The sequence below is a fragment of the Fusarium vanettenii genome (genome assembly GCF_000151355.1).
Source record: "Fusarium vanettenii 77-13-4 chromosome 2 genomic scaffold NECHAsca_18_chr2_1_0, whole genome shotgun sequence".
Classification (NCBI taxonomy): Eukaryota; Fungi; Ascomycota; class Sordariomycetes; order Hypocreales; family Nectriaceae; genus Fusarium; species Fusarium vanettenii.
Window position 1 is genome coordinate 2,104,595 of NW_003315867.1, and position 13,758 is coordinate 2,118,352.

Below are 13,758 nucleotides of genomic sequence, written 5' to 3' on the forward strand. Positions count from 1 at the left end.
TTGCAAGGAGGGTCGACTGATTCCGTGGCGATGTGGTATGAAATCAGGAGAGGTTTGGGGGTCTCTGGTGCTTTGCTGTGTGGGATTGCTCGACTCAACTGAGGGGAAGACCTCCCCCTCTCGATATCTCCGAGTTGTAAGAATTGACATTGCCTATAGGCAGCGATGGTATTCCGAGATGGTTCGACGCGGCATCATCCATCTCCGCATGCAGCTGAAGCGGTGGCGGCCAGAGCGGCTCGGAGATGGGACCTATAAGATGTGGTTGAGCGAATTGGTGTGGTCGCCGCGTCAGACGGGTGCATTTTCATGACAGGTTCGAGCTTGGCATGCCGTACAAGTGTCTGAGGTCGAAACAGTCATTGTAAAGGTTGACAGCTCCATGTATCTTTATCAACCAAGGATGATTGCAGTCGAAAGAGGAGTGCTCATAACCCAAAGTTGACCGAGTACGGAGCCGAAAAAGAAAAGTGGAACCACAATCTGACCCACGAAACGGATCTATAAGTTGAAGCAAATCGCGCAGATCCCACTCAATTCGAATCGTTTAGAATTCATTGGTTTCGTGGTCTAACGGCTATGACTGCGGATTCTGATTCCGCCAGCGAGGGTTCGACTCCCTCCGAGACCTTTCCTTTTTGTCCATGGCAATGATCGAATCTTTGACTGTGAAGCCATCGCGAACTCTACATATCCTGAGGTGTGGGGTATTACCAAGCAAACACCAGAAAGGCGGCGCTGGTCTATGATTGAAGTGTTTCTATACGTGTCATATTTTTCTTATATTTTTTACTGCATGGAAATATACCGTTATTTATCCTTTATGTTAGGCTCCGTTGTCGGCGATTGGGACCTTTAGGTTAGGTAGGATACATAACGCTGGTTAAGCTGCAAAAGATTGCTTGAAATAATACCTTTGTAAGCCCGAAAGAATCAATTAGAGAATTTTCAAACTCGTCTTTATTCTCTTATTGATCTCAGTCCTTTCCCTGCATTTATTCAACAGTCTAATTCCTTGGTGGGTATTTTGTCATTGAAGCCTGTCACTCCGCGGCGATAGTAGCGCAAACCATCATTCGACGCTTGCTAAGCAGCGAATCAGCGTGGACGCTTACTTACCCTACGTTATGAGCCTCGACTCAACCGTCTCTCGATCTCCCATACACCCATCTCTCTATATCTTCCACCTAGAATATTCTTTGTTCAGTTCTTTCACGCGGGTATTCCGAGCACACCTGTCGCACCCTTTTTGTCTGCGCAGTGCATTAATAAGCTTCGGCGCTCATATCGCCACCCTCTCTCGTCACTCGACTCCTCACCAAACACAACTTCAGCACAAAAATGGCACCCTCACTCGAGGCGCCGGAGCCGGTGGAGGATGTCTTCGCAAACCCCATAAAGCAGAAGCCGCAGCTCGTCGCTCCGGAGCCCCAGCACTGCGTAGGTCCCGAGTCAGAGCAGGCCGGCACAGCGGACTCGTGTGCCGGGTGCCCGAACCAGGCCATCTGCGCTTCAGCACCAAAGGGCCCCGACCCGGACATTCCTATTATCTCAGCGCGTCTTGAGAATGTCAAGCACAAGATTCTCGTGCTGAGCGGCAAGGGCGGCGTGGGGAAGAGTACTTTTACGTCGCTGCTGGCACACGCCTTTGCGACAAACCCGGACAGCACGGTGGGCATCATGGATACGGATATCTGCGGGCCCAGCATCCCCAAGATGATGGGCGTCGAGGGAGAGACGGTCCATGTCAGTGGTACGGGATGGTCACCGATCTGGGTCATGGATAACCTTTCCGTCATGAGCATTCAGTTCTTGCTACCGAACCGGGACGACGCCGTCATCTGGCGAGGCCCCAAGAAGAACGGTCTCATTAAGCAGTTTCTTAAGGACGTGGAATGGGGCGACCTCGATTTCCTACTCGTGGATACACCACCGGGTACAAGCGACGAGCACCTCAGTGTTAATTCATTCCTTAAAGAGAGCGGCATCGACGGAGCTGTCATGGTCACCACACCCCAAGAGGTGTCACTACTGGATGTGCGCAAGGAGATTGACTTTTGTCGAAAGGCTGGAATCAGGGTATTGGGACTCGCAGAGAACATGAGCGGCTTTGTCTGCCCAAAGTGTTCCAACCCGAGCGAGATCTTCAAGGCGAGCACAGGAGGTGGACGGGCACTGGCAGAGGAGATGGGCATTCCCTTCCTGGGATCAGTACCTCTGGACCCAAGGATTAGGATGGCGTGTGATTACGGCGAGAGTTATTTCGACTCGTTCCCAGACAGCCCAGCTTGTATCGCGTTCCAAGGGGTGGTTAAGAATGTTGCGATGCAGTTGGGATTGGATACCCAGAGCGTGTTGCCGGACGAGTAGGCGACGGCTCTTATATAGTTACGTAGATTATGATATCGCTGATTTTCCATCTCTTGTTCTCTTGGCATATCAACCCGACTTGAGCTTGTCGGGGATCTCTTCCAAATCTTCGACGGATTCGATATCAATGATTCGTCCGGCCTCGCTCGTGTTTCGGAACAGCTCCTTGGCTCCGGCGTAGAGCATCCTCATCTCGGCGTTGCATGTAACGGGGAGGTAAAAGAGAAGGACATATGGGACCGACAACCGTCCGTCACCCTAGGTCTGTCAGCATTGTATAGGTTGGCGTAGGTTTGATCGGGCGTACCATGGTGAGGGGGTAGCTCAGGAGGACGAATCGCGGGGCGTGATCGGGAAGGTCATCGCCAACTTCCTCAAGGGACTTGTAAACGATCTTGTCTTCATCTTGGCGGATCTCGTATGTGTGCTTGTCAATCATGTCTGGCGAGTCGGTGAGCTTGGGCATGCCATGGCGAGGCGGCAGAGGGACTGGCGCGGACAAGGAGACATACATACAAATAACAGCCTGAGGATCCTTGGCCCGTGAAGTAGTCAGTCGGAACTTGCGGAGGTGATCCTTGGTCTCCCCGGAGAAGGTGTACAGTCGCGATTCGGACGCCTGGACATGTGAGCTGGTGGGGGATCGGGATGAAGGCGTAGGGGACATACCATGGTGACTGTATGTGATCAAACAAACAAGGAACAAGGAACTGAAGCTATAACTTCCGCTATCTTGGAGCTCTAAGCTAAGACGAAGCTCTGGTAGCTATCACGAGATGGACTAGGGCAGTCAGTTGAGAGTCGCAAGTTGGGCAGCCCCGCCACGAGCGAACTCCGAGAGAAAACCGCCCCCACTCTCCGTCCATGTCCCGCAATGAACCAGCGAGTAACGTCATCTGCAAGCTCCATCCCATCCCCAAACGGACGACATCCAACAAGGATCACGAGGGTAGAGGCTCCTGCATTGGAACATAAGAACTCGCGCATTTCTCATCCTTCATGTTCTCACGCATCTCCCAGGTTGCAAGGCACCTCTCCTCTCCCGTTGCTGTTACTGCTGCTCACACTAGACGATTTGCATTTGGAAGCGTCATGGCTCCTATATCGGCGGATGAGCGCAATGCGCGCACCATTCAGACGGCGGCGTGCCTGATTATTGGCGATGAGGTTCTCGGTGGAAAGGTAGACAATCTGTCTGCTGCTGTTATATGTGCTGTGCTAATACAAGATAGACTGTTGATGTGAGTGACTGACACGGCCTCAACCTTGAAATACAGGGATTGACTGAGTAGACCAACTCTGCCTATTTTGCAAAATGGTGTTTCGGGCTCGGCATTGTAAGTCACACGGCTGCGTGATACAACCTGGAGCTAAACTGTTACAGAGCCTCAAGCGAATCGAGGTCATTGAGGACGATGAGAGTGAGATCATGGAGGCCGTTCGAAGAATGAGCGATCGTTATGACTTTATCGTCACAAGGTAGTACTCACGTCCATAAATGTTATGATGAATAGCTAACGTGTATAGTGGCGGAATCGGTCCTACGTAAGACAACAACCCCCAGTCGTGGTTACTCACTAACTATCTAGTCACGACGACATCACCTACCAGTCTATCGCCAAGGCCTTTAACTTGCCCTTAAAGCTCCACCAGGAGACGTTCGAGAAGATGAAGCTGCTCTCCAAGGCTCACCCCAACCAGCCCAACTTTGACTGGAACGTCGACTCGCCTGCTCGAAAGGCAAAGCTTCGCATGGCTGAACTTCCAACTGACGAGTCACGAGATCTGAAGAAGCAAGCTCTTTTCCCTCATGAGGACATGTGGGTTCCCGTTGCCGTCGTTAACGGCAATGTCCACATATTACCTGGTATTCCAAAGCTTTGTGAGTAACCCGATGATGTAAATTTGGGCATCAATGGTCACACGCGGGGATGAGGCCGTCAATTGGAAAGAAAGTGCTTTTCTTTGGTGGTGTGGCTGTGACAACACATGTGTCACTAGTGATGCCTTTTTCATGCATCACCAATACCCCATTCTGTATACTAACCAGAAACAGTCCAAAAGCTTCTCGAGGGATTGAAGCCATATATTCTGCCAAGGCTCGTGGATCCTGAGGGCACAGGAACACATAGAATTCTATTCTCAACCCCTCTTCCTGAGAGTGGTGTGGCTGATTTCCTCACGACACTGGCCGCCAAGGTTGAGCCAAAGGGTATCAAGGTCGGAAGTTATCCTCGCTGGGGCAAGAAGCACAACACGGTCACTCTTGTTGGAAGGTGAGTGTCCAAGCGAACTCGTGCCGGGCCATGCTGACAAGAAACAGGGACCAGGATTATCTTGAGAGTCTGGTTGCCGAAGTCGAGGCCGGCATCAAGGGTTTACGGATTACCGCCGAGGGGGAAAATAGCGATGAAGAGTCCGCGAAGGCAACCGGAGATGCGACCAAGGACACTGCAGAGCCTCCAAAGGAGCCATGAGACGGTTTGTATAATCACACCATAATGGATACACTGGTCGACAAGTAATCGTTGCTCTTGGTTGCAATTGTGTCAATATAGGAGGACGGCAGCTTGTTGCCATTGGATAGATCATGTAGTATTTACATATCTTGAATAATATGGGTTAGAGATGATATTCATCTACTCCCACGTCTGTTCATACGCCCCTGTCTCCAGGGTTGATTTGGATGTCCGCTTAGTTACCCTAGCTGTTGTAGGAATATCCTAGAACCTGGTCCTCTGATAGCTATGGCCATGGGAGCAGCTTACTGGGCGTCGATCTTGACGATTTTGATATGTCTGAGCTGCATCGCGCCTGCGGGCCGCAGCTAGTGAGGGGTTTTCAAAGGAAAAGCAAGACTGTTAATGGTCGTGTCTCAGCCGACCTTTGCAGGTACCAGTTGACAGCCTGTTAATATAGTCAATGTAATAAAACAAAGTCCCCCCGACAGTCAGCATCTGCACCCACGCACATTATTCTGACATGACCGGAGCAAGGCCGAAAGGACTCGCCCAGTCTAGGCGACGTTGAGGCCGATCTGCACACCTGAGCAACCGAGATAAGACATGGAAGCGGATGTGAGTCTCATTTCCCAGGGCCGGAACGTGGTAGCGAGCGAGCGAGCGAGCGACCTGGACAAGCCTGCTTCCGGCAAAGCACACAATCCATCATACGATTTGAAGCAGCAGAAGAGGGGCTGGTCGACTTTCTTGCATTGCAGATCCCCCGAGTGAGGAGCATTGAATCCGAGACGCATCGGCGCGGGAAGCTAGGGGCTGGCTCGAGCAGCATGGAATGGCACGTCTTGGGTTCAAGACTGACTCGAGCTCTCTTCAAGTTGCAAAAGGGCTAGAACGAACCTGGGGTGCGTTATCGACCAGGGGTGGCAGTGGACAAGGCGGAGGTGGGGACTTTGGGCAGAGCAGAGCAAATCACGGAGGTGGTGGTAAAGCTCGTGACATGATCAGCGCCGAGGTCAAAAGGTTAGAGCTCAAACCGGACCTGAGGGAGATTGAAACATGACATGACGAGCGCCTTGGCGTGTAGAGCTAGACGCGAGGGCAATCTAAATACCGAGAAAAAAAAGGGGCTCTTGAAGGTGTGGCATCGTGGGTATCGCTACCAGTCCAGAAAGGAGCCTAGAATGGTGGAGACGGGAATGCCCCATAGGACGTCATGTTCTAGAAGGCTTGACGAGAGGCTTGAGAGCTTGGGTGTCAGTGTCTAGTTTAGTTTCGAGGCGTAGTTTGTGGTGCCTGGGAGGCATGCGGCAGTCGGCTGGGAGCTGAAAGGCCGGGAGCAAGTCGAAGCATAAACATGGATATTGCGTTTCTGTTCGATTATTGATGACGCTATCTGTTCAGTCTTGCAAGCTGTTTCCTGAAACGACCAAATTGGAGCTTTGAGAGCTCAAGTAGAGCTTGTTTTCCATGTCACGTGAGCACGTGCCCATTTCTAGAACTCGCATTCAGGCCGCCAGTTGGAACAAGCATTGTTTCATGAGGAACCATATATCTCCAGAAGCAGAACAGTACAGTTCCCTTGCGTAGTAAAAGACTACAAACAGTACATGGAAAATCTGAAGCATTTTCAAGACAACCAGTCCTTCAGGGCCAGTACAGCAGTTGCTTATTTTCCGCAAGTGGACGTATCTACCTACCTACCCGTGAGGGTTTGGTGCCGCCAGACGACCTTCATATCAAGCATGAGAAACAAGGGTGTTGCGATTTTGGTTTGCCGTTGCCAGGATTCCTCTAGAAAGCCATATGGACGTTACGTCCTGACATCTGAGTGCAATGTGTGACCAGAAGCCATGGTTCGATTCTGAATGCTTTGTTGGGGGGCGATGCTTCAACTTTCTCTCATGGTTGGTTGTAGTGACTTGTTCTATTTGAGCGATGGATACTACTGACAGTCGAGTGCCGGGCCTGTCAGCACACCAGACAGTAGAATACCACGATTTGATGCACTACCTCCACAGCCAAGCAACAAACCACAGCTAGTTTACTCGACTCGTGGCCTCGTTACATGACTTTTGACAACCATCTTGAGTTTCGGTAAAACGAAGGCGATGTTTCAGCCAACCGCCTCTGGTGGTTCTCGGCGAAGATCGCCCTAGCCATCTTCACTGACCGAGAAAGCGCATCGTACCGGCAGTCCAAGTCAATGCTTGTTTTCGTGGTGCTGTAGTTGAGCAGGGTCCATCATTCGCTTATCATGTGTTGTGAAGAGACTCTGTGATTGGCGATTGCATTGGCTACTGGAGTTCTGCAAATCTGTGGTTCCGTGTAGACGTTGAATGTTACGGTGCCTCAAAAGTCAAGAGTCAACTCTTACTATGCCGTACAAACCCAATTTCTTAGCAATAATTGCTATGACAGAACAAATGCATAATCACTGTAATCTATGAATATCAGACCGTTCGATAAGTTGTCTGGACTTGATAATCCAGTTGTCTTCAAGAGATAACAATATCATAGTCTTGTCACAGATCAACCAGATCCCACCTTGGGTGTACCGGGCCTCACACCAGCTGAAGCAACCCAAACGGGCATTCCGTCAAATCAGGACCCCCAGAAACGCCTCCTGCATCTGCATCGTTAGCCTTGTCACTCGTATCAAGACGCAATGACGGTGATATCCTGTGATGGGTGCGATCTCTGTTGCATTTTTGGTGATGAGATCTGGCTCACCCATCCCCGTCACCCGTGCATCTGTCGCCATCCATTCGCCCTAACCCCCACCCGGCACCTTTTGAGCACATCCTCGCATCTTCAACAGCCTCAAACGCGCCGGCGCCAATGGCACAACGTGGTGGATGTGCGCCGGCACCTAGGGCGGCGGCCACTGTGACGCTGTAGCCCTGCATGGGCGATGCGATGCGATGGTGCTGGCCGTCGTGGGGTGTGGAGTCGTGTAGCAGCCAGGGAGCATGCCGGCAGGGGGGAAGCTCTCCGAGAGGATGGGTGGGCATGTGTCTGTCTGTCTGGGGATGACAATGACGGATGCCGCAGAAGTGGTGAGACTTTGTTTCTGTGCTGAGCTCTTTGTTCTCTTTCAACGAGATGAACCGGTGAATGGGGAAGCCGGGACAAGAGATGCAGGTCCTTATGGGCCTCGGCAATGGTTGGCCCTGTCTCTACGTAGTATGCGGTTGAGGCAGTTGATGCATAAAGTGGTTGAGGGGGTTGCGTCTTCGACTAGCTAGTACCTATCGTAAAGGCAGGTTGCTTTTGGTCATGCAATTGCGTCGCACCTTGAGAGTTGAGACGTAATGACAACTGAGCCATCAACTGCGTGGTCATGATAGTGCACAGTAACTGGTATCTGTTACATACCGCGGGTATAAGCATACCTCCCAGGCACGTACGATAACGACGCAAAGACGTTATCAGCAGCCTGGGGATGCCAAGTCGAGTCTCGCCCACCAACTTCAAATCAATCCTAGGGTGGAACTCGGAGACACAAGAGAAAGAGAGACGGCGTTCAACAGGACCCTGGATCCCTGGGCCCTGGGACTTGGCCTACGGGACTAAGCTGTTTAAGAGCAAGCTACAGTAGCATCGGAGCTTGTCCCAACTCCTCACCCCCTTCCCCAGGTCCAGGTCCAGGGGCATGGAGGCGGAAAAAAGATGTTGGAACCGTTGCGAAGGGCGGGACGGAGAGACAAAGGGACCGGTGAGATGGGAGAGACAGGCTATCTATCACATGAGGCGAGAGTGATGAGGGTCATTCATGATGGGAACCAACGGCCGAGAAGGGCTTTCTCGGTGCTGCTGCTGGTCAACTGGTGATACAAGGCGCGGCTCACCTTGGTTGTACTGGCGCTTGGGCCATGAAGAAGTGCACCCTATTGGATGGCGAGACGGCCGAGGTGACGGTGATGGGCGAGTTGGTGATGGCGATTGGGTTCCCCGAATGGGTCGGTTTAGATGTGTGAACCCTCGGTGATCACTGCATCTTGTAGGTAAGGTGATTGTCGCTCAGGTCAATAACCAGCTGATTTAACGACTGGGAATGTCGAATGAAAGAAACAAAAGATGGAGAAAGATACTACGTAGTAGGAGCGGCGGCAGTCGTGGAGTAAATTCTGTAACAAGCGGGATTCTCTCATTTCCAAAAATCCGCGGAGGCTCTGGACGGATGGAGTAAAAGTCGACGATCGATTGATGCCAGGGCCATTGCTCAAGTGAAAAAGGCCGGGGTCAGGACCGGCGTCGTTCGGAGGTGTTTCCGCAGTCCATGCACCAAGGCGAACGATGGATGGACGACAACGACTTTGACTACCACCACCACCTGCCTCGCTCGGCGAAGAGGAGAATGATATTAAGATAAAGGGATCATACTAATTTCTAGGTATTGTTCGGCCAAATGGTGAAGTAACAGTAGCCCGTTGAGCTCTTACCGGTGACGGGCTTCTAGACCGGAGGTCGGAGTTGTGATGAAATCAATGTGAAAGAGACCCTGGCAGGCAATCAATCCAATTCCCCCTTTTCTGCCCACTTCTGCTGCCACCCCCTCCCCAGTCGGGGTATAGTACAAAAATGTTACTCGACTCTGCTACGGTAGCGAGAGGAGAGCCATTGTTTGTTCAGTTGGGCGCAGCACGCGCTTCTCTGCTGCGGGAGCACAAGCAGCAGCAGAAAATGGGGGTCACCAAGATATACGGTGAGAGTTATACATCCATCCATACATACATACATATAAAATGGAAACAAACGGACGGGGGACGAACGAGTACGAGGCCAGCGCGGACCGTACCTTGACGCTGCTGTGCGAGACGTGCAGCAGAACAATGGATGCAATGCAGAATGGATGGAAGCAATCCACAGGAGAGAAAGAAGCACAGCACGCTACAGTGCGAGTACCATTGGCAGAGCAGACGCAGCCAGCCGCTGCCCTTGCAGGAAAACTGCATGGAGGCCAGCGACTGAAAAGAATCTCTGACCACGGCAGGGGATTGATTGATTGATTCGATTCGACTGGCCCCTCCAGAGCATGCTCGCAAGGGCCCCAGGCTTGACGTCCATCCGTCCATCCATTCAGAGAGAGAGAGCCAAGCTTGACCCGCGGAGTCTCTCTCTCTCTCTCTCTCTCCCACGCCACCCCCCTCCCCAACCTCTTCTGCAAGTCGACCATCCATCCGTCCACTGGGAGAGCTTGCTGAGAAGCCACTGAAAGTTGTCGATTGATGGCAAGCAGCAAGCAGCCCACTGGGGCCAGGGAAGGAAAAGAAAAAAAAAGACCAACCTTCTATTCGCCGCTGTCGGGCATGATCAGTCCAGCTTCTCTCGCCATCATGAGTCGAAGAAAAGTCGGAGGCCACCGAACAGTATGTTTTTCCTGGCTGCTTTTCTGTCTTGTCCCGTTTGTCGATAAGGTTGGCCTTGGCTTTTGAAATTCTTGGTCCCCCAGGTAGCAGCCAGCCAGCCCAGCCCACGTCCACACGTACCTGAGCCCAGCGAAAGCGAACAGACGGCGACATGGTCCAGAACTCGCCCCCGTTCCGTCGTCGGATCCAGTTCATTTTCGTCCAAGCAAAAGCTGGGCTGGTCCAAGGTCCAAGCCAGAGCTCGCCAGCACCCAGCCAATCCCGCCGTCCGGGCGGCTGGCTCTTCCAGCCACTCTCCCTGCGTCAGTGCTAGATGCTGTTGATTTCTCATCGAGAGGCTTTATTTCAGTTGTGTAGTCGGCGCCGCAGGGCTTGTGGGAGGGCAGCTGGACGCGGATGATAGGTGCTTGCGCGCCTCGCACTAAAAGGAGCGACGGGAGAATGCCTTCCCCCATGTCTCAAACGGGTAATGTCCAGATTCCGTGGAATCATCACGGCATCCTACAGCACAGTAGAGCACACACACAGGTCATGAACGAACCTCTCTCTCTTTCGCAGGGACCGCCGCGCCGCCCCCCTTCGACTATCGTCCCCTTGAGCAACCCGTAGAGGCTGGGCTTTATCGACCCTAGTGACCAATCCGGCCGTGCTTCCACTGGCCTAGCGGTCCCAGCATCCACTGACAGGACGGGACGGGAAGTCTCCTGTGATGGCCGGACTCCGCGCGCCCATCCATCCAATCCATCTCAGCGCCCGGGAGCGCCCAGTAACATTGGCCGTGGGTGAGCACTGAGCATGACTGGGTTCGTTCAGTTGAGGACGAGCAGGCCAGCCCGGTCGCGAGAAATCGGTGCCGTTTGCTCCTGGCAGGCGACGGATACTGTTCTGCTGGGGATACTGGGTGTTGTTGACCTTGAAGTACCTGATACCTGCCGAGGTGGCTTTACTCACAGTCCAAATGCACTACAAACTCCCCAGCGGGCGCCGTAAATGTCCAAATGGTCTCCAGGTCACAGGTACCTTGCCTTAGCCTTGCTAGCCTCCACTCCAGCAAGCAAACTGCTCCAGACCCAAGCCAATCCCAGTGCTTCGCGGCTTGTACACAGTACACACCTCCAGTTCCCCAATCCACGCCCCCCTTCCCTTCCACCTCAACCTCATGGATGGTGGATGCTTTCCCTGCCCTGCACTGCACTGCGCGCTGCACACCCTGGCTGGTCTTGTCCTCCACCTTTCGACCCATTCCCCTTTCAGGCTTCTTCCCCTTCTCTTCTCTCTGCTCTGCGACCAGTACGTACCATACTGCCGACTGTCGACTCCCTCTGCTTTGGCCTTTTTTTCGAACCTTTTGGCCCTTTCCGTATCTTCGTCGCCTCTTTCTTCTCCTCCTCCCCCACAAGCACCAGCACGAGCACCTGCAGCCAAAGCCAGAGTCCGCCCGACCCAGCGGTAAATCATTCATTCTCTCTTCCTTTGTTCATCTCATCGACCATCCCGCGCAACCGACGACTCTTCTGCAACTTCCAGTCCTTTGACTTGACTCTGCTTCCCTTCACTCCCCGCCGGACCAGACAAGACTCGATCCCCACCGTCCCGTCCGTCTGTCCCTTCTCTCCCGACTCTTCGTCGCCCGCCTCTGAATCCATCCGACGGCCCTGCGACGACGATTCAGCCTCCCTGCGCGCGTTAGATTTCTATCCCACCGCCCCACGAGTGAAGGCTTCTATAGAGAGAGCTCCTCAAACAACAAGACACAATGGCTGCGAACACAAAGGTACGACACAACCGACACCTACGGGTAGCGAGCAGCTCTGGTGCACCTGGGAACCTGCTTGTTTGCGGGTCCCTTGCCGGCTGTTTACTGTTGCCCCTTGATGCCATCACCCTCATGTCGCTAACCATTCCTCCGCGCTGCAGTTCCTACGAGAGTACAAGCTCGTCGTTGTCGGAGGAGGTGGTGTCGGTAAATCATGCTTGACCATTCAGTTGATTCAGAGCCATTTCGTCGACGAGTATGATCCCACAATCGAAGGTTGGTTGGACACGTGCCCTGCTATCTGCAATCACCCGTAACCGTCTATGCTAACGCGTTGAACCCAACAGACTCGTACCGAAAGCAGTGCGTTATCGATGAAGAGGTTGCTCTGCTCGACGTCCTCGATACCGCCGGTCAGGAAGAGTATAGCGCCATGCGAGAGCAGTATATGCGAACCGGAGAGGGATTCCTACTAGTCTATTCCATTACTTCGCGACAGAGCTTTGAGGAAATTACCACCTTCCAGCAACAGATTCTGCGAGTCAAGGATAAGGACTATTTCCCCATGGTCGTTGTTGGCAACAAGTGCGATTTGGAGGGCGACCGAGACGTGTCACGACAAGGTATGCAGCATCACAGGCGTTCGCTTCCCTGGGGATACACTAACCGATTTTGCAGAGGGTGAGGCGCTGGCAAGGTCATTTGGCTGCAAGTTCATTGAGACGTCGGCCAAGTCTCGCATCAACGTTGACAAGGCCTTTTTCGATATCGTGCGAGAAATCCGGAGATACAACCGCGAGATGCAAGGCTACTCGACCGGCAGCGGCGGCACCGCAGGCGCAAACGGCCCACCCAAGCCCATGGATATGGACAACGGCGAGCAAGAGGCTGGATGCTGCGCCAAGTGCGTGCTTATGTAAAGAGGAATGATACGAGAAGGTGATGGAGTGGAGGACAGATTATATCTCGAGACGAGGCGAGGCGAGACGCGACAGACAGTGTGGTGGACGGGCGAACATCTGCCATGTCGGGGCTCTGTTGAATCCGTGCTACACGATGCAAGGATGCAACACGGCCAGCTGACTTTGGAGGGGCATGGAGATGAAAAATGTCGATGGCATGGGATTTGGGGAGTCGGGGTTCTGGGCTCAGGCACAGGCACACGCGTGCCTGAACCAGACGCAGCCAACGGACGGAGATGCCCAGCGGCGATATTCGGGGCCAAGGAGCCCGGCAAGCCCACGACATGTCATGTCTACGTGAGTGAACAAGCCAGATGGTTCATGCTTGATGACCCATGATCCATGTTACATGGCGCGTGGTTCGGCGTTTCTCTGGAGGCTCGTTATTTGGACGTTGTGGATAAAAAAAAAAGGACCATGAATCTACCGGAGGGAGGAGAGAGAAGAACCAGATCAGATGCCCGGGGGGAGGAAGCCTCTGCTGCCGATGTCGTTCGTGTACGCAATGGATGCTACCTTGGCTGTTTGCACTTCCTTCTAGAAGCGCCCCCGAGGACCTCGCGAGAGACCACCCACCCGACTTTTTCCTTGCTTTTTTTGTGTCAGTCACCACCGGGGAGGATGATTTTTCAAGATCAAGTATGGGTTCTGCAGGCTCTTCCTATATCCATTATTTCATACATGTAATTATTTCAGTTTCGATCCTTCTTCTCTTTTTTCTTTTTTTACCTACCTACCTTACCTACCTATTTTTCTAGTCCATCTCGAGGTCGGTCTCGTTCTCTCCGGCGGCAATGGTTCAGTCAGACAATTCAAGCAACCCCCTTTTTTTGTGTATG

The 13,758-nt window shown here is 52.8% G+C and overlaps 4 protein-coding genes across 4 annotated transcripts; 3 read left to right on the forward strand and 1 right to left on the reverse strand.

The window, feature by feature from the left end:
* Positions 1 to 1,341: 1,341 nt before the first annotated feature.
* On the forward strand, positions 1,342 to 2,370 carry NECHADRAFT_32963 (uncharacterized protein; the record flags this gene model as incomplete). Its single annotated transcript, XM_003045986.1, has 1 exon — positions 1,342 to 2,370. One exon carries the CDS (start codon positions 1,342 to 1,344, stop codon positions 2,368 to 2,370), a length of 1,029 nt encoding a protein of 342 aa, XP_003046032.1.
* Positions 2,371 to 2,439: 69 nt separating this feature from the next.
* On the reverse strand, positions 2,440 to 3,042 carry NECHADRAFT_76465 (uncharacterized protein; the record flags this gene model as incomplete). The annotated part of the gene is made up of 4 exons (XM_003046561.1): positions 2,440 to 2,628; positions 2,678 to 2,811; positions 2,887 to 2,989; positions 3,040 to 3,042. The coding sequence occupies 4 exons, from the start codon at positions 3,040 to 3,042 to the stop codon at positions 2,440 to 2,442; spliced, it is 429 nt and encodes a 142-aa protein (XP_003046607.1).
* A 420-nt stretch (positions 3,043 to 3,462) lies between these two features.
* Positions 3,463 to 4,847, forward strand: NECHADRAFT_32515 (uncharacterized protein; the record flags this gene model as incomplete). The annotated part of the gene is made up of 8 exons (XM_003045987.1): positions 3,463 to 3,552; positions 3,603 to 3,611; positions 3,663 to 3,707; positions 3,755 to 3,849; positions 3,898 to 3,915; positions 3,960 to 4,252; positions 4,427 to 4,646; positions 4,694 to 4,847. 8 exons carry the CDS (start codon positions 3,463 to 3,465, stop codon positions 4,845 to 4,847), a joined length of 924 nt encoding a protein of 307 aa, XP_003046033.1.
* A 6,760-nt stretch (positions 4,848 to 11,607) lies between these two features.
* On the forward strand, positions 11,608 to 12,877 carry NECHADRAFT_66470 (uncharacterized protein; the record flags this gene model as incomplete). The annotated part of the gene is made up of 4 exons (XM_003045988.1): positions 11,608 to 11,975; positions 12,119 to 12,233; positions 12,305 to 12,580; positions 12,636 to 12,877. Exons 1-4 carry the CDS (start codon positions 11,958 to 11,960, stop codon positions 12,875 to 12,877), a joined length of 651 nt encoding a protein of 216 aa, XP_003046034.1. The 5' UTR covers positions 11,608 to 11,957.
* Positions 12,878 to 13,758: the final 881 nt, after the last annotated feature.